The sequence below is a fragment of the Pristiophorus japonicus genome, chromosome 10, assembly GCF_044704955.1.
Source record: "Pristiophorus japonicus isolate sPriJap1 chromosome 10, sPriJap1.hap1, whole genome shotgun sequence".
In the NCBI taxonomy this organism is placed as follows: Eukaryota; Metazoa; Chordata; class Chondrichthyes; family Pristiophoridae; genus Pristiophorus; species Pristiophorus japonicus.
Window position 1 is genome coordinate 91,364,390 of NC_091986.1, and position 25,498 is coordinate 91,389,887.

At 45.8% G+C, this 25,498-nt stretch overlaps 1 protein-coding gene across 4 annotated transcripts in view; it reads right to left on the minus strand.

The window, feature by feature from the left end:
- Positions 1-4,705, minus strand: part of tpp2 (tripeptidyl peptidase 2) — a 185,874-nt gene extending 181,169 nt beyond the window's left edge. For 2 of the 4 annotated variants that reach the window (XM_070891895.1, XM_070891894.1), the window contains exon 1: positions 4,449-4,703. In XM_070891895.1, coding sequence (XP_070747996.1) covers positions 4,449-4,610 — 162 coding nt within the window. In that variant the 5' untranslated portion in view covers positions 4,611-4,703. Of the gene's footprint in view, positions 1-4,448 lie in introns of all 4 variants that reach the window. The other 2 variants (XM_070891898.1, XM_070891897.1) reach the window with 1 other exon arrangement.
- Between the last annotated feature and the right edge of the window lie 20,793 nt (positions 4,706-25,498).

A 25,498-nucleotide genomic window follows, 5' to 3' on the forward strand; every position in this document is an offset into this window, starting at 1 on the left:
CCCGGCTCCCACCTCTCCAACCCCCTTCCAATTGCACTCCGGGTGACATTACTGAGCCAGAGGCTTCTCAGAGAGCAGCCAGTGATGAACTTCCCACTACAGTGGGAAATTTAGATCATTTATCTCCCGGGCTGCTGGAGGCGATGCTTGAGGGAGGCACCCACAATTCATGAAACGCCTGATCATTCCAGAGAGGTTGGGAACCCCTCCAAAATCCTGTACACACTTTATTTTTTTAAAAACAGCCTTCTCAACTTATCCTGCCACCTTCAAAGGATTGCGTATGTGAACATCCAGGTCTCTGTTCCTGCGTATCCTTCAAAATGCTACCAATATAATTTATATTACCTCTCCTCATCCTTCCTTCCAAAATGCATCACTTCACACTTCTCTGCATTAAATTCAATCTGCCATGTGTCGGCCCATTTTACCATTCTGTCTGTGTCCTCCTGAAGTCTGGTACTATCCTCCGCACTGTTTACAATACTGTATATCCAAGCTTTGTGCCATCTGCAAATTTTGGTATAAAGGATATCATTTCAAAGTCCAGGTCATTAATAGATTTCAAAAAAGGCAGTGGTCCCAATACCGATCCCTTGGGGGACACCACTGTATATTTCCCTCCAGTCTAAAAAAACAACCAACCACCACTACTCTCTGCTTTCTGTCACTTAGCCAATTCTTTAGCCACGGTGCCATGGGCTTCAATTTTGCTAACAAGTCTATTATGTGGCACTGCATCAAATGCCTTGTCAAAGTCCATATACATCAATTCTCTTCATTATTTCATCAAAAAAAATCAAATCAAGTTTATCAAACACGATTTGCCTTGAAGTGCTGCCCAGCTGAAGATGTGGTAAAGAGTGCAGAAAACAGAAGGCAAGAATGGAAGAGTAAAGTATCTGGAAAACAACGAAGAAAAATGAGCTGGACTCTGGTCTGGAGTGAGAGTTGTGGTGCAAGGCACTGACTAAGGAAGAAAATTGGCCCATGGGCAAAGGCCACAATATGGGTAGGAATTGTGAAGAACTTCAAGTGATGGCAAGAGATAATGATAATGGAAAACACATAAAATTTAAATATAAATGAAATGAGACAGATTGAATTAAAAATTCACATTGGGTGAAAAAAATGGCAGCTTGGAGTTAGGTGGCTCTCCTGGGCAATTTGCACTGCAGCATCACCTAATGGCATGAACCGGCATCAACACTGTGATAGAGGCAACCATTTACATGGAATGTTTTCTTACCAACTGCCATTACAAATGTTGCTGTAAAATTCAGGATGTAAGCTTTGTGCACAGGGTAAGTGCAGCATACATAATACTTTTAATTTTTATATATACGCAACATTTTTCCAAACATCAATAAAACTTCATGTTTTTACATTTTTTTAAATAAATTACTCAGATTCCATCTAGTGCCAATTAAATATAAATTAATTTATTTTCCCCTGCATCATAATTCAATTAAAAAAACAAAAGTTCCCAACTGATGATTCATATACATGTCTACAAAAAATGTTTGACATCAAATAATATTTTCACCAATGTACTAGTCTGAATTTCTGACACTTGTAATTCTCACAATTTTCACTGGTGATTATTTCAAGAAGGTGTGAGATTTGACCAGTGTAATGTTAAAAAAAATGTTAAGAACAATTTTCAATTTTTGCTTTTCGAAGTAGCTTTCACTGCCATTATCAGATGCAGTCCCTCAGGGTTGAGGATGACTTGCTTCCACACTGGAGATGAGTTCTGTCATTGAAGAGTCCAATGTGGGATCTATAGTCTCTGTCACAGGTGGGGCAGAGAACGTTGAAGGAACAGGCAAGTGGGGTGCCAGGGTTGCCACGCGCTTCTTCCGCTGTCGACGTTTGCTTCAGCTTGCTTTCGACAGAGACTCAAGGTGTTCAACGCCTTTCCGGATGCTTTTCCTCCAATTTGGGCAGTCTTGGGCCGGGGATTCCCAGGTGTCGGTGGGAATGTTACATTTTTTCAAGGGGGCTTTGAGGGTGTCCTTGAAGCGTTTCCTCTGCCCGCCTGGGGCTCGCTTGCCATGTCGGAACTCAGAGTAGAGTGCTTGTTTTGGAAGTCTTGTGTCAGGCATGCGGACGATGTGGCCCATCCAGCAGAGCTGATCGAGCGTGGTCAGTGCTTCAATGCTGGGGATATTGGCCTAAGCGACGACACCGACGTTGGTGCTTCTATCTTGCCAATGGATTTACAGGATCTTGCGGAGGCAGCACTGGTGGTACTTCTCCAGTGTTTTGAGGTGCCTGCTGTGCATAGTCCATGTCTCTGAGCCATATAGGAGGGTGGGTATCATCACTGCACTGTAGACCATGAGCTTGGTGCCGGGTTTGAGGTCCTGGTCTTCAAACACTCTCTTCCTCAGGTGACCAAAGGCTGCACTGGCATACTGAAGGCAATGTTGGACCTCGTTGTTGATGTCTGCCCTTGTTGACAATAGGCTCCCGAGGTATGGAAAATGGTCTACGTTATCCAAGGTCTCGTCGTGGATTTTAATAACCTGGGGGGGGGGGGGGGTACTGTGTGGCAGAGGCAGATTGGTAGAGGACCTTTGTCTTATGGATGTTTAGTGTAAGACCCATGCTCTCGTAAGCCTCGGTGAAGGTGCTGACGATGGCTTGGAGTTCAGCCTCCGAGTGTGTGCAGACGCAAGTGTCGTCTGCATACTGTCGTTCGATGACGGAAGATGGGTCGACCTTGGAGGTGGTGGAGGTTGAACAGATTCCCATTTGTCCTGTAATTCCAGCGAGGAGCTTGCTGAGGGCAAGATGGAGCATTGCAGCAAGGAAGATAAGAGTAGAGCGTTTGTGCGATGACACAGCCTTGCTTGACCTCGGTCCGAACGTGGAATGGGTCCTTGGTGGATCCGTTGGTCAGGATCACGGCTTGCATGTCATCGTGCAGGCGGCGAATGGTGGCAAACTTTTGAAGGCAGCTGAATCGGAGGAGGATGCTCCATAATCCCTCATGGTTGACAGTGTCGAAGGCTTTTGTGATGTCGAACAAGGCCATGTACAAGGGTAGGTGCTGTTCCTTGCATTTCTCTTGTATCTGCCGCGCGGTGAAGATCATGTCCATTGTGCCCCTTAGTGGGCGGAATTCGCATTGCGTCTCTGGGAAGAGTTCTTCAGCCACAGGAAGGTGGCGATTCAGGATAAGTTGGGACTGTCATAACTGGAAATAGTGTCACATGCTCAATTAAGCTACTGTCATGTAACTGAGACCAATTATGAGAGCCCATGTGCTTAATAAATGTAAAACATTTAAAAAATAGATTTTGGTCATGCCTTCTAATTTAACAATTCAAAATCTGTTTACATGGGTTAGATGAAAAATATTGTATGACATATCTATAATAAGCTCAGCACAGACTTACCACCTTACCAATCCCATTTTAAGAGAATATTTAAATCAACTTAAATCCTGTCAGTCACCACCCCCTCCCCCCCTCTCATGTGTAGTACACAACTCCATTCCTAATTAGCACCACCACATTTAATGAACATCCCCAACTTATACACGGATGCCACTTTGGAAAGATGCCACCTTCCCCATCATTTTCAATCTTGCCAAAAGGCAGGAAAGTCAGTTTGTTTCAGAGGCAGGGACACAAGAAGTTGACAATATTCTGTGGAACTAGAAAAACATTAATAATTAATGTTGTAGAGTCAAGGATAAAATCATTTAAACAACCTTTAAAAATTGCACATGAATGTAGTACTTTGGTGCCTTTGAAACTTTGCGAAGAAATAATGAGGTGACTCGGAAAATGATTTATATCGCAAATTGTGCTCCAGATCAGCGGTCAAATTGGGCTTGTTCCTGGTCAACATACTATCACTCCTGAGAAAAGTCAAGACGGCTATAGAGTTTGCAGACTTTCCCTTGAAAATGGGCAGAAGTAACGCACCATTTCCTCCCGAGTGCCACTATTACTGCCACTGGTCAACGACGTAAATCTCTGCAGCCTTCTTCCAGTCACGACAATAAACTTAAATTGTTCATGGTATGGGGAAAGGGGGCTTAATTTTTTCTTTAAAACAGTGAATGCAATGTCCAATATACCCGGGCCCATTTAATTATGCCTCCGCTATGCTAATTAACGTGAAATTTTAAAACAAGCGAATAATTGTGCAATAATTAATAACCCCAGAGTCATTGGTGAGAGCAAAGCGTTAAATTGGTAAATTTGAAACAGGCCAACCCAGAGTTAATCGTAACTCCCACCTCTATCCTCCCAATAATATAGAAACATAAATTCAGATTGTAATCATATACTGTCTTAAGTACACAAAATGTAGTGTAAAGTTGTCCAGTAGCTCTCGTCTCAGGGACCTCGGACGCGAGAGGTGTTCTTTTCAGTGTGCGGAGTATGGGAGCCCGAGGCTTCGCAAGGCCTGAGCTACAGTCGCGTTACCTGGAGTCCTTGTGCTCCGGGATCCACTCCCGTGTCTAGGATGGCGATAAGAACCCCCCTGCCGTCGTACTCTGGATACCGGGAGAGAAAAGATGCAGCGCCAGTCTCTTTTTTCGGTAAAAGACCCTGATAAGGAAAACAGTCATCGACATGAGCCGCCATGACTCAACTCGGTCGGATGTGCCGCTCGAGCTCCGGCTCCAGTTCTATTTGTGACCAGTCCAGCGGACAACAATCCACACACACACACACACACACGGAAGAGGAGGGAATGAATCAGAACTGTCTGTTGGTAATGTCAAGAAAAATAGCAGACGTACTCCCGTGAGATCAGTTTAAGGTTCAAATATATTTTAAGAAAAATTTTATTTTACAAAGTATATACTCGTAAACATTTTATTGCACCAGCCAATTTAAAAAACAATGCGATGCCAAACATATCAACGGAAATGTGCTTTTAACTAATTTACTTCACGATTTCTGAAACATATAGTTATAAGCAAAACGTTAGCTTTAGAAAATGTAAATTGCAACTCTGCGTTCAGGGAGGGAGATATTTTTGGAGTGGTATAGAATAGTTGGTAATTTCATATCTAGGTATTTCTGTAATTTATGCAGCTCCCAGCCAGAATTTGGATACAGTTAGAGTTCCAAGGTATCAACTCATCTACCAGATTTCAAAAGATCAAAGCTTTATCTTTTGTTCCAGCAGGGCTTATCCCTTTAATATTGACCAGCAGAAGCGTATTGGGATATTTTAACTACATTAAATGCTCAATTTAAATGAAAGTTGTTGTTGGGATCAGTGATTTATTCGGCCGGGTGGCTGCAGTTAAACTCTCTGTCCAACTGTTCTTGCGGGTGGGTGTCTGAGACATTTGACCCAACGAGTTTCCTCTGCTGCTAAATCGTTCACTGACGTCATAGGAGAAACAGATTTACTCCGCCGTCATTGCATTACAAACGTTAAATAATAGGAATCTTTAATTTTGGACAGTTTTGTGCTGTGGACCAATACGCAATCCAAGTCAGGTTCAGACGGTCCAATCAACTCTTTTTTTGGGGGGACGGACAAAATAGACATTAGATCAAGTGCCCCTCCGATCTGGGGGACACTCCAGACACTTAACTGCCTCTTTTTCTAATAAATGTTTTTTTTTGTGAAGACGGTCCAATCATTCCGGGGAGCATATCCACAGCTGGCAGAATGAGATTTTTATCCTAACATCTGTGCTACATTCAATAACTAGAAAAGGAAAAAGCGCCCATGTTAGTCCAGTACATCTTCTCTCAGGACTTTTGGCTCGTTCAATTGTTTTCTAATATGGTTTAGAAGATAATATGCTGCATACATAGTGAAAACAGAGAAGGAATCAAATAATTGGAAATTGTTATGGGCACTTCTATAAGTAGAGCATTTTAAATGGAATTATCTGAACAATTTTAAACATAGCAACGTAGGCCATTCAGCCCCTCCAGCCTGTTCCACCATTCAATTAGATCATGGGTGATCTGTATCTTATCTCCATCTACCTACCTTGGTTCTGTAACCCTTAATAACCTTGCCTAACAAAAATCTTATCAATCTCAGTTTTGAAATTTTCAATTGACCAAGCCTCAACAGTTTTTTGGGGATAGTGTTTCAGATTTCTACAACCCCTTGTGTGAAGAAGTGCTTTCTGACATCACCCCAGATCAGCCTAGCTTTAATTTTAAGGTTATGCCACCTTATTCTGGATTCTCCACCAAAGGAAATAATTTCTCTTTACCCGATCAACACCTTTGATCATCTTAAACAAGTCAATTAGATCACCCCCTTAATCTTCTATAATTCATGGAATACAAGCCTAGACTATGCAATCTGTCCTCACGAGTTAGCCCTTTTAGCCCCAATATCATTCTGGTGAATCTGCGCTGCACTCCATCCAAGGTCAATATATCCTTTCTGAAGTGTAGTCAGATCTCAAAGTGCTATACCAAATTGGGTCTAACTAGAGCTCTGTATAGCTGTAACATAACTTCCACCCCTTTGGAACATAAGAAATAAGAGTAGGACATATGGCCCCTTGAGCCTGCTCCACTATTCAATAAGATAATGGCCGATTATCGACCTCAACTCCACTTTCCCGCCCAATCTCCATATCCCTTGATTCTCCCAGAGTCCAAAAATCTATCTATCTCAGCCTTGAATATACTCAAAGACTCAGCATCCCTAGCCCTCTGGGGCAGAGAATTCCAAAAATTCACAATCCTCTGAAGAAATTCCTCTTCATCGAGGTCTTAAATGACCCTTATCCTGAGACTATGCCCCCTAGTTCTAAACACTCCATCCAAGGGAAACAACCTCTCAGCATCTACCATGTCAATCCCCTTCAGAATCTTGTATGTTTCAATGAGATCACCTCTCATTCTTCTAAACTCCAGAGAGTATAGGCCCATTCTACACAATATCTCATCATAGGACAGCCCTTTCATCTCAGGAATCAATTCAGTGAACCAGTAGATTGTATTCCGGCCCTCTTGAGATAAAGACCAACATTTCATAAGCATTTTTAATTATTTTATGGACCTGTCCACTAGCTTTGTGATTTCTGTACTTGGACCCCTATATCTCTTGCTCATTCACAGTTCCTAGCTTCTCACCATTTAGAAAATACTCTTATCTATCTTTCTTCGGTTCGAAGTAGATGACCTCACACTTCCGACATTGAAACCTAAATATATGGCTCTCTATTCCTTCATCTAAGTCATTGATAAATATAGTGAAAAGCTGAGGCCCCAGATACCTGGGGGACACCACTGATCACATCCTGCCAATTAGAGTACAAACCTATTATCCCAACTCTGTGTCTCCTACCTCCTAACCAATTCCCTATCCAAGCTCATCGGTTGCCTCCAATTCCATGTGTGTTAACAGTCTCTTATGTGGAATCTTGCCGAATACCTTCTGGAAGTTCATCTAAATAACATCCATAGACATTCCCTTATCTACCACGTTTGTTACCTCCTCAAAAAAATTCAACTAGGTTCATTAGACCTGACTTTCCCTTTACAAATCCATGCTGGCTCTCTCTGATCAGCTCATATTTGTCCAAATGCTCTTTCCCTAATAACAGACTGGATTAACTTCTCCACAGCTGACATTAGACTAATAGGTTTATAATTTTGTAGTTCATCTCTCCTACCCTTCTTAATTAATGGAGTGGCATTGGCAATTGGCCAATCCAAGCAGACATTTCCTGAATCGAGAGAGTTTTGGAAGATCACGACTAACACTTCAATAATTTCATCACATACTTGTTTTATTAACCCTGGAGTTGAAATCATTGGGTTCTGGATAATTGCCTATCTTTAACCTCATTAGTTTCTCTATTACCATTTTTTAATTTATATACAATTTAGTTAGTTCCTCCTCTTGATTTATTTTTAGTTTTGTATCTTTAGTACTTTATCCTCACTCTCTACTGTGAAGACTGATACAAAGTAGCTATTTAATAAGTCTACCATTTCCTTATTTCCAATTACAATATCACCTGCACCTGTCATTACTCTTAGCCTCTTTCTTTCTCTTAATATATTTATAAAAACCTTTAGTGTTGTCCTTGATATCCCTTACATGCTTTTCTTCATATTCCTTTTTTTTGCAGCTCATACCACTTTCTTTACATCTTTTTGCTGTTCTTTATATCTCTCCCAGTCCACGAGATCTCTAATCTGTAGCTGTTTAAGCAAGGAATGTGCTCCTAAGGAAGTGAGACGAGTAAAAACAGTACTTCCATAATAGAAATTTGGCCAGAGTGGAAATTCGAATCAGAGATGGAACGAGGATCACAGTAGTTTAATTGAAATTCAAGTAGTTATGAACATATGGACACAAGAGACAGGAAAAGGCCTGTCCACTAATGACATGGTGCAACTTGTGGACACCATGATCTCCATATATTGCCCCAGCAGACAGTCACACAATCTCCTGGGAAAGGCAAAAACCTAGAGCAATTTAGGGAAAAAATTCTCAATTAAATTCCTCTTCAGCCTCTGATGACAATCAAATAAATTCCGGGAGACCACAATGACTGGGAGACAGATCCCCTAACATGCAGAGACTTGACCACAGATAAGAATTCATCCAGCTCCTTTTTGAATGACTGGAGCAGATCCATACTCATTGCATGAGCCAATAAGCTGTTCTATAGATCGCTGACTTTGTGAAAAATACCTCTCGACATCTACTTCTACGCTTACATAACTTCTCCTTATATCACCTGGTCCTCCTGAAATATAGCCAACTCAAATATCTTTGATCATATGATCCAAGACTAATCCTTTCATTGTCTTAAAGACCTCGATCAAATCTCCTCAAAGGCCATGCTTTCTAGAGTAAAGAGCCTTAGCTCTCTTAAGATTATTAAGGGCCTTTAAACTATGTATCAACTAGTGTTCCTCTCTAAACCTTTTCCTGGGTTATCACCCTGTATTACTGTTCCTTAATCTTCGCTGGGTCAAAATCCTGGAACTCCCTACCGACCAGCACAACGGTTCAAGAAGAAGGCCCACCACCATCATCTCGGGGAACTAGGGATGGGCAATAAATACCAGCCTTGCCATATCCCGCGGATGGGCCAAATGGCCTGTTTCTATTTTTTATTAAGTAATTATGGGCTGTGGGCATCACTGGCTAGGCCAGCATTTATTGCCCAGCCCCAATTATCCAGGAGAAGGTGGTGGTGAACCGCCGCCTTAAACTATAGCAGTCTGTACAGTGAAGGTACTCCCACAGTGCTGTTCGGGAGAGAGTGCCAGGATTTTGATCCAACAATGATGAAGCAATTATTCCAAGTCAGGATGGTGTGTTACTTGGAGGCGAACTTGGATGTGATGGTGTTCCCATGCGCCTGCTGCCCTTGTCCTTCTAGGCGGGAGAGTACGCAGGTTTAAGAGATGCTGTTGAAGAAGCCTTTGGGAGTTGTTGCAGTGCATCCATGGTACGTTGATGGTGGAGAGAGTGAATGCTTAAGGTAGTGGATGGGGTGCTTTGTCCTGGATGCTGTCGAGCTTCTTGAGTGTTGTTGAAGCTGCACTCTTATCAGCCCAAGCCTGAATATTGTCCAGGTCTTACTGCATGTAGGCACGGACTGCTCCATTATCTGAGCGGTTGTGAATGGAACTGAATATTGTGTAATTATCAGCACACATCCCCACTTTATGACCTTATGACTGAGGGAAGGTCATCGATGAAACAGCTGAAGAAGGTTGGGTTTAGGACACTGCCCTGAGGAACTCCTGCAGCGATGTCCTGGGGCAGAAATGATTGGCCTCCAATAACCACAACCATCTTCATTTGTGCTAGGTATGAATCCAGCCAGTGGAGAGTTTTCCCCGATTCCCATTGACAACAATTTTACTAGGGCTCCTTGCTGCCACACTCGGTCAAATGCTGCCTTGATGTCAAGGACAATCACTCTCACCTCACCTCTGGAATTCACCTCTTTTTTGTCCATGTTTATACCAAGGCTGCAATGAGGTCTGGAGCCAATTAGTCCTGGCGGAACTCAAACTGAGCACCGGTGAGCAGGTTATTAGTGAGTAAGTGCTGCTTGATAGCACTGTCAACAACACCTTCCATCTCTTTGCTCATGGTTCTTAATTTAGCATGCTGAATCTTCATATCTTTGTTTCAAGAAATATCCTAATGACACAACAACAATTGCATTGGTTAAAGATTCCCATCTATCGTGACTACCAAAAATCCTCATGCAGACAAAAGCCCAAAATAATTTAAAACATTGTTTTCCATAAGAAGAATCAGCACCTAATTGTGCTTTGGTATTAAAAAAATAATGTTAGCAGCAACAAATATGATATTTCATAGAAATTCATTCTAAAAAGTGTATATTTCTAACAAAGTACAAAAGCAGAACACTGCAGTTTTTTCCACAAAACATTTTTTTTGGAAATAAAGTGATGAAATGAGAAATTAAATTCCAGCCATAACACCTAAAATATAAAAATTTGCTTGCCTTCAACTTGCAAGTATAGATGTAATTTCATACAGCTTGATGCAACATGGTTTTATGAAAGGGAAATCATGTTTGACAAATTTGCAGGAGTTCTTTGAGCATGTAATGAGCAGGGTGGATAAGGGGGAACCAGTGGATGTGGTGTATTTGGATTTCCAGAAGGCATTCGATAAGGTGCCACATAAGAGGTTACTGCACAAGATAAAAGTTCACGGGGTTGGAGGTAATATATTAGCATGGATAGAGGATTGGCTAACTAATAGAAAACAGAGACTCGGGATAAATGGTTCATTTTCCAGTTGGCAAATAGTGACTAGTGGGGTGCCGCAGAGATCAGTGCTGGGGCCTCAACTATTTACAATCTATATTAATGAAGGTACCAAGTGTAAAGTAGCCAAGTTTGTTGATGATACAAAGATGGGAGGGAAAGCAAATTGTGAGGAGGACACAAAAAATCTGCAAAGGGATATAGACAGGCTAAGTGAGTGGGCAATAATTTGGCAGATGAAGTATACTATGGGAAAATGTGAGGTTATCCACTTTGGCAGAAATAATAGAAAAGCAAATTATAATTTAAATGGAGAAAAATTGCAAAGTGCCGCAGTACAGAGAGACCTGCATGAAACACAAAAAGTTAATATGCAGGTACAGCAAGTAATCAGGAAGACAAATGGAATGAAAGGTAGGCCTTTATTGCAAGGGGGATAGAGGGGTCCTGCTGCAACTGTAAAGGGTATTGGTGAGGCCACACCGGGAGTATTTAAGGAAGGATATACTTGCATTGGAAGCTGTTCAGAGAATGTTCACTAGGTTGATTCCGGAGATGAGGGAGTTGATTTATGAAGGTAGGTTGAGTAGGTTGGGCCTATACACATTGAAACTTATAAGATAATGAGGGGGCCCGACAAGGTGGATGCAGAGAAGATATTTTCACTCATAGGGGAAACTAAAACTCGGGGACATAGTCTCAGAATAAGGGGCCGCCCATTTAAAACTGAGATGAGGAGGGATTTCTTCTCTCAGAGGGTTGTAAATCTATGGAATTCTCTGCACCAGAGAGCTGTGGAAGCTAGGTCATTAAATATATTTAAGGCGGAGATAGACAGAATTTTGAGTGATAAGGGAGTAAAGGCTTATGAGGAGCGGGCAGGGAAGTGGAGCTGAGTCCATGATCAGATCAACCATGATCTTATTGAATGGCGGAGCAGGCTCGAGGGGCCAAATGGCCTACACCTGCTCCTATTTCTTATGTTCTTATGTTCTAACAGTGGACCTTTTCAAGCCAAATCTGTTAGCAGCAGTATTTCATTGAAAGAACATTTGTTTTTAATAATACGTGTTTGAGAATCTCCTGTACATAATGAGGGCAATGTATAACTGCTGCCTGCCCATTTATCACATGCATTTTTCAGCTGACCTGTAAATAGGTAAACAGCATGCCCACCTGTTTCAGTAAAAGTCTGTTCAAATATGCAAATCGGGATCCTGTGCCATTGTAGGCCTCCAATTGCAATTTTGAAGTTAAATTGGGTGGAGCATGCTCTGCCTATTTGTAACAAGCGGCGAACAGACAACCAGCAATCCTTAAAAACAAATGTTGGTAGCTGCTCCACAAAAGGGCCAAATAGGTTGTTTATTTTATTATTGTAGATCCAGGAAGAACAGAAGCCAGCCCAGACATATCCACCTCCAGGATTGGCTCTCCACTTCCACAGGCCCAACCTGCTAGCCAGATCAGCATAGGCGTCAGCCAAAGAACTACTCCTCCCAACTGGTGAGCTACAGTGGTGTGTCTACAGTTCACTGGCTACGTGAAATTGAGGCCTGAAGCTTAAAATGGCTGCTCTGACGACTTCACGCCCATTTTGGGTGGATGTTAAAAATCCCTCACCCTATCGTCTCTCTAATGATTTCACTTTCTAGATCATATTGACCCAATTTAGGTTCAGTTAATTTGTCCCTAGTTTTCATCAGTATGGAAAGGAAAACAATGCATGGCTATGGAGAAAGAGCAAGGGGGGTGGGTCTAATTGGATAGTTCTTTCAAAGATCCAACACAGGCACGATGGGCTGAATGGCCTCCTTCTGTGCTGTATGATTCTATATTCACTGGCCGAATTACCTGGTATATACTTAGGTTCAATAACTTGTTCAGTGATTACTTTGCAGTACAGAGTAACTCTGATAGTGGAAAAAGTATATGCAACAGTATGTTTTGTTATCACTAGACTGGTTTCTTGGTAGAGTTCTAGAATACACTAACATTGATCAACATGCCTTTTCAAAGAAAATCTCCCTTCTCAACACTTGCTGGTTATTGTTTTCTTCTCACTTGCACCCTTCAGCAGTGCCTCTGGTTCATCATCATCATTATCATAGGCAGTCCCTCGGAATCGAGGAAGACTTGCTTCCACTCTTAGAATGAGTCCTTAGGTGGCTGAACAGTCTAATACAAGAACCACAGTCTCTGTCACAGGTGGGACAGATAGTTGTTGAGGGAAAGGGTGGGTGGGACTGGTTTGCTGCACGCTCTTTCCGCTGCCTGCGCTTGGTTTCTGCATGCTCTCGGCGATGAGACTCGAGGTGCTCAGCGCCCTCTCGGATGCACTTCCTTCACTTAGGGCGATCTTTGGCCAGGGACTCCCAGGTGTTGGTGGGGATGTTGCACTTTTTTAGGGAGGCTTTCAGGGTGTCCCTGTAACATTTCCTCTGCTCACCTTTGGCTCATTTGCCGTGAAGGAGTTCTGAGTAGAGCGCTTGCTTTGGGAGTCTCGTGTCTGGCATGCAGATGATATGGCCTGCCCAGCGTGCTTGTGGTTCACAAAGGACTCTGTGACTGATTTGTGTCACATGTTGCAAAATGACTTGCAGTCAAACACACAGCTATGTAGGTCACAAAAGCCATTAACTCTATGCATTTGGATCATGGCAAGATGCCAGCGGAAATATCATCCAAATTATTGAGTCCGCAGTACATAAATGTACAAAGCGAGTGATAGATTGCTTGCTCGAGTGAGCAATTTTATCTCCCTTCCATGAACATGGTGGCAGTGAGATGTGTGTTGTGCAATTTTATTTGATGTTAGGATTTCTGAAGTTACAGAGGGTGATAAACTGCAATCATGTGGCCTTATATACCTCTGCTTTATCCCGTGCCACCAGATAAACACTGGTATAATGAGGTGAGTGCATGCATCCAGCCAAGTAATCAAGTACACTATTGGCATGTTAAAGCAGCATTTTAGATGTTTGGATGGACATGATGGCATCCTGCAGTATGACATGGCTAAAGTTTCCCGAATTTTGGTAATATTCTGCATGCTACACAATTTTACCATAAAAGAGGCAAATATCAGTGTTATATATGCAGACTATAGATATACTCCTCTGTGTAGTCACTGTATAGTTGCATAAGATGGAGACTTGTTTACCTGATGTACGATCAATAAGGTTTACACTGTGTATATACATGCTGGCACCACTAGAGGGTGCAACTGGTGGAGACCTGGGTTTCCTGCCCTGGTGATATAAAAGGGGAGCCACCATGCATCTGCCTCACTCTGGAGTTACGAGTAAAGGACCGAGGTCACTACAGTTTGAGTACAACACATTGCTTCGTGGAGTCATTCATAAGTGCATTACAGACATAATAACCAGATTGGTTTTGGAGGAGGAAGAGAGTCAACAAGAGGATAAGGAGAAATCTGCAGAAGCTGCAAAACAAAACCCCATTGTAACGATATATTTAATGTATCTGAACAATACATAACATCTCACTTCCCCCCCCACCCCAGTTCCAAAAGCCATTGCCGGTAACCTCGGCCTTGTTCGTCCTGGTTGATTTGTGAGTGTGAGTCCATGACCATCCACTTCCCTCTTCTCCCCATGTAGAGATTATGCTTGTGATCTGGTGCAAGCATGTGGTATTTGCAGTCCTTACATGGATGATGAAGTACACGAGCATAACCTCCAACAGAAAGCAGGTATACATAGACAGTGCATTTGTATGGTACATATAGATGCATTGAAGAATTACAACAAAAGGTTGCAGGTACACTGAACAGTTATTTAATCCCAGCTCCACTGGGTGAGATACGGTGGTGGCATACAGCCCCTTTTTGCCCGAGGTAATGGGCTGCGCTGAGACAGGGTATCGAAACTAGTGCGTTGCCTCTGCTCTCAGAAAGTAGTCACCTTTGTGGCTCATCTGCCGCCACTGAACCATTGCATGAATTACATAAAATCGGCAATCGCATTAATCCATTAGTCATGTTAGTCACAGATCCATTAACCGTTTTACTTGTACCTCATGGTGTTAACTCTTTTCGTAAATCACCCATCATTTTAAACACAGTAATCATTTCAGCATCAAAATATCAACTCACGTCATCATACAAATCACATTACTCATTTAGACTCGCTCTTGCCTTACTAAAGTCTCTTTGTGGGGACCGCCAACGGTGTAAGGCCCTTTTAAGACTCCCGGGTACATTGCCCTTTTAAGATGCCATCTTATTGTTCCCATGAGGCTTCCACTTGGCGCCGCCATTTTAGCTGCTCTGCTTGCCTTTCTCTGCAGACCTCTGCTGCCACGAGGCTCGCCACCATCTTGAGCTCGCTGTGCCCCTTTACATTGAAACAACTCCGCCAACAGTTACAGCCGATTACAGAAAAGGAAGTCCCAAGCCAAAAGAGACGTAGCGTGCCTGAAGAAATGGTACAGAAAAGGCTTAGGTTAAATGCTCATTTTGTTGAGGAGGAGCTTCCTGCAATTACTGAACCAATTGAGGATGTGAGTGGCTTGACTGCACTGCTGAGCGAGTTTGAGAAGAACACTTGTGCTGAAGCCGAAACCGCGGGACGCTTGGGTGTCCTTGATCACTTGCACCTCGGAGATCTGCCCGTACCCGGTGAGCACTTCTTCCAGGGCCTGCTCGTCTGTGTCGAGATTTAGACCGCCGATGAACAGCTTTCCTTCTCTGGACCCTTTTGCGAGGTTGATTTCCCTGCTGAACTCTAGCCTGCTGCTGCCTACCAGTTCGCTCTCGTCTCTCTCTCGGGACCCACCACACTTCAACCGCACCCGGGAGCCACAACACACCGGCCGCCACATCTGTCATGTATCTCACATTACTGTACATGCTACCATGCTATATATGACTGTAACTAATTATGACCTGTAACCACAAGCATATTCTACCACCAGGAGTGCACTTGCAGGAGACACTGGATATCTGTCCCAGACAGATATATAAAGACAGGTCTCAGGCAAGTGTGGCATTCGAGAGCTGTGTAATAAAGGTGCAGGTCCTGAGTGAACTTGACTTCAGCATGTGCCTCGTGTGAGTCTGTACTGCAGAGACAGGACTTTACAGTGGCGACGAGTTACGGGATCACAGAACCCACAGAATGGCGACCAACGGCTCAGATGAAAAATACAATGCTGGAGATAATTGGGAGGACTTTATAGAAAGGCTCCAGCAAAGCTTTATAACCAAAGACTGGTTAGGTGACAATAAGGCAGACAAGAGAAGAGCACATCTCTTGACCAGCTATGGCTCGAAAACATACGCCTTAATGAAGGACCTGCTGGCACCCGAGAAACCAGCAAGCAAGTCGTTTGAAGAGTTGAGCACACTGGTAAGAGACCACCTGAAGCCAGCGAGCAGCCTACACATGGCTAGACACGGGTTCTACAACTACAGACGCTGTTTGGGCCAGAGCATACCCGACTTTGTGGCAGAACTTCGGAGGCTGGCTAGTTTATGTGAGTTCTCCGATGAACTAAGGAGAGACTTTTTTATTGAAGGAATAGGCCACGCAGGCATATTCCGAAAGCTCATAGAGACCAAGAACTTGACCCTAGAGGCAGCAGCACTGGTTGCACAGACATTCTTGGCAGGAGAAGAAGAAACGAGGTTGATCTACACTGCGGGTATGACAACTAACGAAATATCGGAACAAGGGGTTCACAGTGTGAAACAAGCCGCTACCCCCACACACACACAAAAGCAGGAGAGCAGGCCCTCAACAGCAGGCAGTGGCGCCAGAAGCCATCAAGGGCCACATGAATGGCCGTTCACACCTCATCAACCCACAATGCGAGCAATCAACTACAAACTGATAGAAGCTCAAGCGAGATCAGCCAGACGCAGTTCATCCTTTGGAAACAATGGAAGCGGTCTGTGCTGGAGATGTGGGGGAAGGCACTCATCAAGGGGGTGTCGATTTCAGCATGCCGTTTGCAGAAACTGCAACTATACAGAGCATCTGGCCCGCATGTGCAGAAAAACAGCAGCTTGGCTGGTATACGAATCGGAAGGGTCGGAAAGCGGACCAAAAGACGGTGGGGACAGTGCCCGGGACACCGAGGTACAGCGGGTCAACATGAACAATGGACACTGTTCTTACAACAAGATGCCTCCAATAATGATGAGGGTCCTACTCAACATGGAACTGGATACAGGAGCGAGTCAATCTCTGTGGCCGCACAAAAGCAACAGACCAAAACTCACAAGGGTCGACACCAAACTAAGGACCTATACCAAAGAAATCGTCCCAGTCCTTGGCAGCGCCATGCTCTCAGTCACACACAAAGGGACAGTGAACCGACTTCCCCTATAGATTGTCCCCGGAGATCTCCCAGCACTCTTGGGGAGAATCTGGCTGGCAAAACTAAATTGGAAATGGGATGATGTTCACACCATGTCATCAGAGGAACGGACCTCCTGCTCAACAGTTCTTCGTCGATTTGAACATCTCTTTCAGCCAGGTATGGGCACTTTCAACGGGGCTAAAATTAAAATCTACATCACACAGAATGCTAAACCGGTCCATCACAAGGCTAGAGCTGTGCCCTATGTGATGAGGGAAAAGATTGAACATGAACTGAACAGGCTTCTGGGGGAAGGCATTATCTCACCCATGGAATTTAGCGACTGGGCAAGTCCCATCGTCCCAGTCACGAAGCCTGATGGATCCGTACGAATCTGTGGGGATTACAAATCTATCATAAACAGAGTCTCCCTGCAGGATTAATACCCGCTGCCCAGAGCGGAGGATCTATTTGTCACATTGGCTGGAGGAAAACTTTTCTCGAAACTAGACCTCACATCTGTGTACATGATGCAAGAACTGACCGAGTCTAAGCTACTCACCACCATCAACACACATCGAAGCCTTTTCATATACAATCGATGTCCATTCGGCATCAGGTCAGCAGTTGCTATATTCCAGCGCAACATGGAGAGTCTGCTCAAGTCCATCCCGGGGACGGTTGTGTTTCAAGACAGCATACTTATCACGGGCAGGGACACCGACTCCCATCTCCGCAATTTGGAGGAAGTACTAAAGCGGTTGGATTGGGTAGGCCTAAGAGTTAAGAAATCCAAGTGTCTGTTTCTCACGCCCGAGGTTGAATTTTTGGGCAGAAGGATTGCCGCTGATGGAATCCGCCCAACAGAATCCAAAACCGAAGCAATTTGTCTGGCACCCAGGCCCCGGAATGTCTCGGAACTGCGTGCCTTTCTCGGGCTACTCAATTACTTTGGGAACTTTATACAGAACTTAAGCATGCTGCTGGAGCCTCTCCACGTGCTACTCAAAGGGGTGCGATTGGTTTTGGGGGGGACGCCCAGGAACGCGCCTTCAATAAGGCACGCAACCTTCTATGTTCCAACAGTGTTTTGGCTTTTTTTGATCAAGGTAAAAAGCTAGTTCTTACATGCGATGCATCAACATATGGGGTCGGGTGCGTTTTACAACATGTCAATGGTGCGGGTAAATTACAACCCATAGCTTATGCCTCCAGGTCACTTTCGCGGGCGGAGTGCAGGTACGGTATGGTGGAGAAGGAGGCGCTCGCGTGCGTGTACAGTGTCAAAAAGATGCACCAATACCTTTTTCGGGGCCAAGTTCGCGTTAGAAACCAACCACAAGCCCCTCACGTTGCTCCTATCCGAGAGCAAGACAATAAACGTCAACGCCTCGGCGCGCATTCAACGGTGGGCACTCATGCTGGCGTCTTACGACTACACAATAAGGCACAGACCAGGCACGGACAACTGTGCCAACGCGCTTAGCAGGCTACCCCTGGCGACCATGGAAGGATCTGACGAACAGGATTGTGAGATAGTCATGGCAATCAATGCCTTTGAATCCACAGGTTCGCCCATGACGGCTCGCCAAATCCTTAGTCAAACGATGTGTCTTAACTGGTGACTGGGCAGAGGCTCGCGCTGCCTGCCCCGAGGAGATCAAACCTTTCCATAGGCGCATGCATGAACAATCACTACAAGCAGACTGCCTGATGTGGGGCAGCCGAGTAGTCATGCCTCTGCAGGCAGAGAGGCATTTGTCCGGGAGCGCCACCGCGAGCACCCGGGGATCGTTTTCATGAAGGCCATAGCCAGATCCTACGTCTGGTGGCCTGGCATTGACGCGGACTTGGAGCTTTGGGTCCGACGGTGCACCATTTGTGCCCAACTCAGTAATGCCCCCAGGGTGGCCCCCCTGAGCCCCTGGCCCTGGCCCACCAAACCGTGGTCGCGGGTGCACGTAGACTATGCGGGCCCATTTATGGGCTAAATGTTCCTCGTAGTCGTCGATGCATTTTCAAAGTGGATCGAATGCACCATTTTAAACTCGAGCACCACCTCCACCACTGTGGAGAGCCTTGGAACCATGTTTGCAACGCACGGAGTTCCTGACATATTGGTCAGTGATAATGGTCCGTGCTTCACCAGCGCAGAATTCCAAGATTTTATAGTTGACCACGGCATAAATCATGTTAAGACGGCACCGTTCAAGCTGGCCTCCAATGGCCAGGCAGAGCGAGCAGTGCAAATCATTAAACAAGGCATGCTTAAAATCCAAGGTCCCATGCTGCAGGGCCGCCTGTCGCGACTGCTGCTGGCATACAGATCTCGTCCGCATTCATTGACTGGGGTTCCCCCCGCGCAACTGCTGATGAACCGAACTTTAAAGACAAGGCTCTTGTTAATCCTCCCAGACATGCATGAAATCATTGAGGCAAAGTGCCGTAAGCTAACCGAGTACCATGACCGAAATTCGAGGGGGAGGTGGAATGAGATAGGGGACAATGTGTTTGTGCTAAACTATGGCGGGGGTCCCAAATGGCTTGCAGGGACAGCAACAGGCAAGGAAGGAAACAGGCTACTGGTGGTACAAATGGACAATGGCCAAACCTGCCGGAGGCATGTAGACCAATAAAAAGTAGATTCACCAACAACACTGCGGAGCCAGAGGCAGACTACAATGTGGAACTCACACCACACCTGGTGGACAGACAGAGGGAACAACCTGAGGAAAGGGCAGTCTCAACAGACAGCCCAGACGAGATACCAACAATCATACTGAACGAAACAGACAGCCCAGGCAAGATACCAACAATCACACCGAAAGAAAAACGGGCACCAAGGCAAACAACTGAACCACAACTAAGACGCTCCACACAAGAGCGTAGACCACCTGAGAGACTGAATCTATAAAGGCAATAAGACCTTGGGGGAGGGTGATGTCATGTATCTCACATTACTGTACATAACTATCTTACCATACTATACATGACTGTAACTAATTATGACCTGTAACCACTAGCATACCTTACTACCAGGGGTGCACTTGCAGGAGACACTGTATACCTGTTCCACACAGGTATATAAAGATAGGTCTCAGGGAAGTGTGGCATTCGAGAGCTGTGAAATAAAGGTGCAGGTCCTGAGTGACCTTGACTTCAGCATATGCCTCGTGTGAGTCTGTACTGCAGGGTCAGGACTTTACAGCATCCTCCGGAGCCGGCCTCTGCCTGCGGGCCGATGGTGCCTACTGGAGCAACCCGTCGAAGCCCTTCTTTCTCCTCCAGCTCAGTCGGCGCTGCTCTTTGGGAACACGGGAGAAAGCGGTCTGTGGAGGAATTAAGTCTTCCCAGCTCTCACTGACCTTCCCCATCCACCTCTTGCCTGCAATGATCCACAAAGGTAAACCGTGCGTCTTGCTCCCGTGAGATACCTGCACATCCGCTCTGCCAAGAACAGGTATCAGTTCCTTGGTGTAGGTACGCAGCTTCACCGTGACCAGGACCAGCTTGGGTCGTGCAGCTGGGTTGATCCATAGTTTATCAAAAGTTTCCTGACTCATCAGCGACTGACCCGATCCAGTGTCCACTCCCATATTCACTGGGACTCCGTTAATGTTGACTTCCAAAACCACTGGGGCCGAATCATTGGTACAAGTATACAGTCGAAACACCTCATCTTCTTCTGCCTGTTTCTCGCTGGATGGTGGATCATCTACCCTCTCCTCAGCCACACGGTGAGTCAGGTTTCTTTTGCACATACGCTGAAGATAGCCTTTCGTGTGGCAGGTAGTGCACGTATACTCCGCAAACCTGCACCGGTGAGCCCCATGGCTTCCTCTGCAGCGCCAGCATAGTGCTACTCGATTAGCCCCCCTTGGCGGACCCTGAGTTGCAGGACCCCGAGGTCCGTGCTCTCTGCCCTGGGCAGAGCCATGTTCTGCAGTTTTGTCCGTGGTGGGCGCTATCCTGTGGATAGTACCTGCCGGGTTCGAGACTGTATGGGGATCATCTGCTTGGTGCTGCAAGTCGAGGTCATAAATGCCCGACTGATGGTGATGGCTTGCTTCAGGGTGACTGTCGGTTCAGTGGATAACAGCTTGTGAAGGAGACCCTCATGGCCATTCCCCATAACAAAAACGTCTCGCAATGTCTCATCAAGGTGTGTGCCAAAATCACACGGCGCCGCGAGTCTCCTGATGTCCGCAGCATATTTGGTGACATCCTGGCCCTCTGGTCTGCAATGGTGGTAGAATTTGTGCCTGGCCGTGAGGATGCTCTCCTTCGGTTTCAGTTGGTCACAAATGAGTTCAATCAGCTCCTCATATGACTTGTCCTTAGCGCTCGCGGGTGCCAGCAAAACCTCATCGCCACAACTGGACAGCAATATCGCCTTACCCTTCTCTCTCAGGTCGTGTCCTCTGTCGGGTCGTTTGCTATAAAGTAGTACTCGAACCTTTCCGTAAAGGCCTCCTAATCATTACCCACTGTAAAATCCTTTAGCGAGCCCAGAGTAGCCATGGTTATGTGAAGCTCATCCGTGTCCTTGTCAACAATGTGATGTATGTAGCACTCAAATCACTGACTCCACACAGTCTGGTGTTGTAGTAACTGCTGTGAACTTAGTCCTTTATTGTGTAACTCCAGAGTGCCTCTCAGGTGTGGTGGGCAGCCTTTTATACTCTGTCTTGCAGGTACTTCCAGGTCTCCCACAACAACGCCCTCTGTGGTGCCCCATTGTAACCATACATTTAATGTACCTGGACAATACATAACAGTCTGCTATGGGTTGTTCAGGGCAGTCTGTGAACCGCAGCCTCATTTGGTCCAGGTGCTTTCTGCAAATTTGTCCATTGTCTAGTTTGACTACAGATACCCTACTCCCTTTTTTAGCTATCACCGTGCCCGCGATCCACTTCGGATCAATGTCCGTAGTTTAGCACACACACAGGGTCATTCAGATCAATTTCCCGTGACACAGTGGCGCGACCATCATTTACATTTTGTTGCTGCCACCAGCTCTCTACCTGATCATGCAGGTTGGGGAGAACCAGCGAGAGTCTGGTTTTAAATATCCTTTTCATGAGTAGCTCAGCCGGGGGCACCCCTGTGAGCGAGTGGGGTCTCGTGCGGTAACTGAGCAGTACTTGGGACAGGCGGGTTTGGAGTGAGCCTTCTGTGACTCATTTAAGGCTCTGTTTGATTGTTTGTACTGCCCGCTCTGCCTGCCCATTGGAGGCTGGTTTAAACGGGACTGAGGTGACATGTTTGATCCCATTGCGGGTCATGAATTCTTTAAATTTGGCACTGGTGAAACATGGCCCGTTGTCACTGACCAGTATGTCAGGCAGGCCATGGGTGGCAAACATGGCCCTTGGGCTTTCAATGGTGGCAGTGGTGGTGCTTCCCGACATTCAATCCATTTTGAAAAAGCATCCACCACCACCAGGAACATTTTACCGAGAAACGGGCCAGCATTGTCGACATGGATCCTCGACCATGGTCTGGACCAGAAACTTAGTGGTGCCTCTCTGGGCGCGTTGCTCAACTAAGCACACACGCTGCATTGCGGTACACAGGACTCTAAGTCAGAGTCGATACCGGGCCACCACACGTGGGATCTGGCTATCGCTTTCATCATTACTCTACCCGGGTGTGTGCTGTGGAGATCCGCGATGAATGCCTCCCTGCCCTTTTTGGGTAGCAGTACGCGGTTACCCCACAACAGGTAGTCTGCCTGAATGGACAGATTATCCTTACGCCACTGGAACGGCTTGATTAGCTCTTGCATTTCAACGGGGATGCTGGCCCAGCTTCCATGCAGTACACAGTTTTTTACTAGGGATAGCAGAGGATCTTGGCTGGTCCAAGTCCTAATCTGGCGGGCCATGACAAGTGATTTTTCATTTTCAAACGCTTCCATGACCATCAACAAGTCTGCGGGCTGTGCCATTTCCACCCTCATGATGGGCAATGGTAGCTGACTGAGAGCATCGCACAGTTCTTGGTGCCTGGCCTGTGGTGGATGGTATAGTTATAAGCTGATAGCGCGAGTGCCCACCTTTGTATGCGGGCTGAGGCATTAGTATTTATCCCCTTGTTTTCAGCAAACATGGATATGAGGGGCTTGTGATCGGTTTCCAGCTCAAATTTGAGGCCAAACAGGTACTGATGCATTTTCTTTACCCCGAACACACACGCTAATGCTTCTTTCTCAACCATGCTGTAGGCCCTCTCAGCCTTAGACAAGCTCCTGGAAGCATAGGCGACAGGTTGTAACTTCCCCGCAACGTTAGCCTGTTGTAATACACTCCATACGACGAAGCATCACATGCTAGCACAAGTCTTTTACATGGGTTATACAATACAAGCAGCTTGTTGGAGCATAAAATGTTTCTGGTTTTCTCAAAAGCAATTACTTGTTTTTTTCCCCATACCCAGTTCTCCCCTTTACGCAATAACACATATAGGGGCTCTAAAAGGGTGCTTAACCCCAGTATGAAGTTACCAAAATAGTTGAGGAGTCCCAGGAATGACCGCAGCTCCGTGAAGTTCTGTGGCCTGGGCGCGTTCCTGATAGCCTCTGTCTTGGCGTCTGTGGGCCAAATGCCGTCCGCCGCGATCTTTCTCCCTAAAAACTCCACTTCTGTTGCCATGAAGATGCATTTCGACCTCTTCAGCCGCAGCCCTACGCGATCCAGTCGCTGGAGGACCTCCTCCAGGTTTTGTAGGTGCTCGACCCGTTACCAATATGTCGTCCTGAAAAACCACCGTGCGTGGTACCGACTTGAGTAGGCTCTCCATGTTTCTCTGGAAGTTCGCTGCAGTCGACCGAATTCCAAACGGGCATCTGTTGTAGATGGACAGTCCCTTGTGCATGTTGATGCAGGTGAGGCCCTTCGAAGACTCCTCCAGCTCCTGCGTCATGTAGGCCGAAATCCGGTCGAGCTTGGTGAACGTCTTGCCTCCTGCTGCGTCGCAAATAGGTCGTCTGCCTTAGGTAGCGCGTATTGGTCCTGTAGCGAGAAACGATTAATAGTTACTTTATAATCGCCGCAAATCCTGATCGTGCTGTTAGCGCGATGGTTTTCTTGGAAGAATCACTCGACACTTGGGGTCGGTTCCAACGCCAAAACGGCCTTTATTACGCCGGCAGGGAGAGAGCCTCTGGTCCAACTCCAGGCACTCCACTCCACCGAACAAAGAAATTCATCGATATTTATATGTTTTACAATAGTTCATTACAGTTACTCAGCCCACTTCGGCTGGACACAATCCAATCATAATGATTATAGATTACATATAGGTTTAAATGGGCCAATAGAATTAACCCTGGTACATCAGGGGACTGCATGATCAGTTTGTGACAGTTGGGGGCTGATCCCTATCTGTGTGATGCTCTCCAGGCCCCCCTTAACTTCGTTGCTCATGGATTCTGCCGGTGCCTAGCTCCTTATCTCTATGGTTGCTAGGCACCCTATATGGGGGTCACTGAGGACATTCCGTACTAGGTACCACAGTGTTCTATATACGATCTTGTCTCAAGCTGTTGATTCAAGATATTCCTGAGACCAGGCTCTGCAGGGTCAGTGCTCAGTCAGCAGCTTTAGCTAACTTGGCTAATCGAGCCCCCATCATGCTTTGCTAAGCCCCCTGGCAACCATTTTATATTTGGCTAACATTTTAAACATACATACATATATATTTATATATCCAGCAGATGCCTTTGCCTTCCGACAACAATCCCCCCCCTTTCGGTAAGGGACTACTCGGAGTTCCCTTTAACCGACACTTTGTTCTGTTAACGTGTGCCTACCCACTCCTTTTTAATGGGTATTTGAGCACCGCCCGGTATTCCCTGCCCCAGCGTGCTGGCCAGTCATGCGGTTTCGGGAGTTCCGGTTGCTTATCGCAAATTAATAAAGGTCAAATCCTCCTGCCCTTCTGTTAGACAGGCCCTTCTAATCTCCCGGGACTTAGCTCGGTTTCTTCGTCGTCGTGTGTGTTGCTTACACAATTGACAAGCCATGACACCCCATGTTACTGCTCGGACCAGTTGTACCCCAACCAGTACGTGTGATATTATTTGAATCCAGGGGTGGATGTTCACATTCATTCCCCAGTCCCAAACCTTCCTCCACCAACTCGGGTCTCGTAACACGATGTCAGTATCCTCTTCCAGTACTTTGATTTTAGTTTGCAATCGGTGGTAGAGCTTTACGGATTGTCCCACTCTGAGCCTCAGTTCCCTTAACACCTTGGCTAGATGTGGGATGGGGACCTGGTCTGGTTCGTCATACTCCTGTAAGTGATCATGGAGTTGGTCGGTTAAGTTAATGGTTTCGGTATGTCGACGTTTAATCTGGGTGATGTGGGCTTGCCCAATCGTAACGGGTCGTAGTGGGAGATCGAGAGCCAGCGGCAGTTGGTGAGAGGGG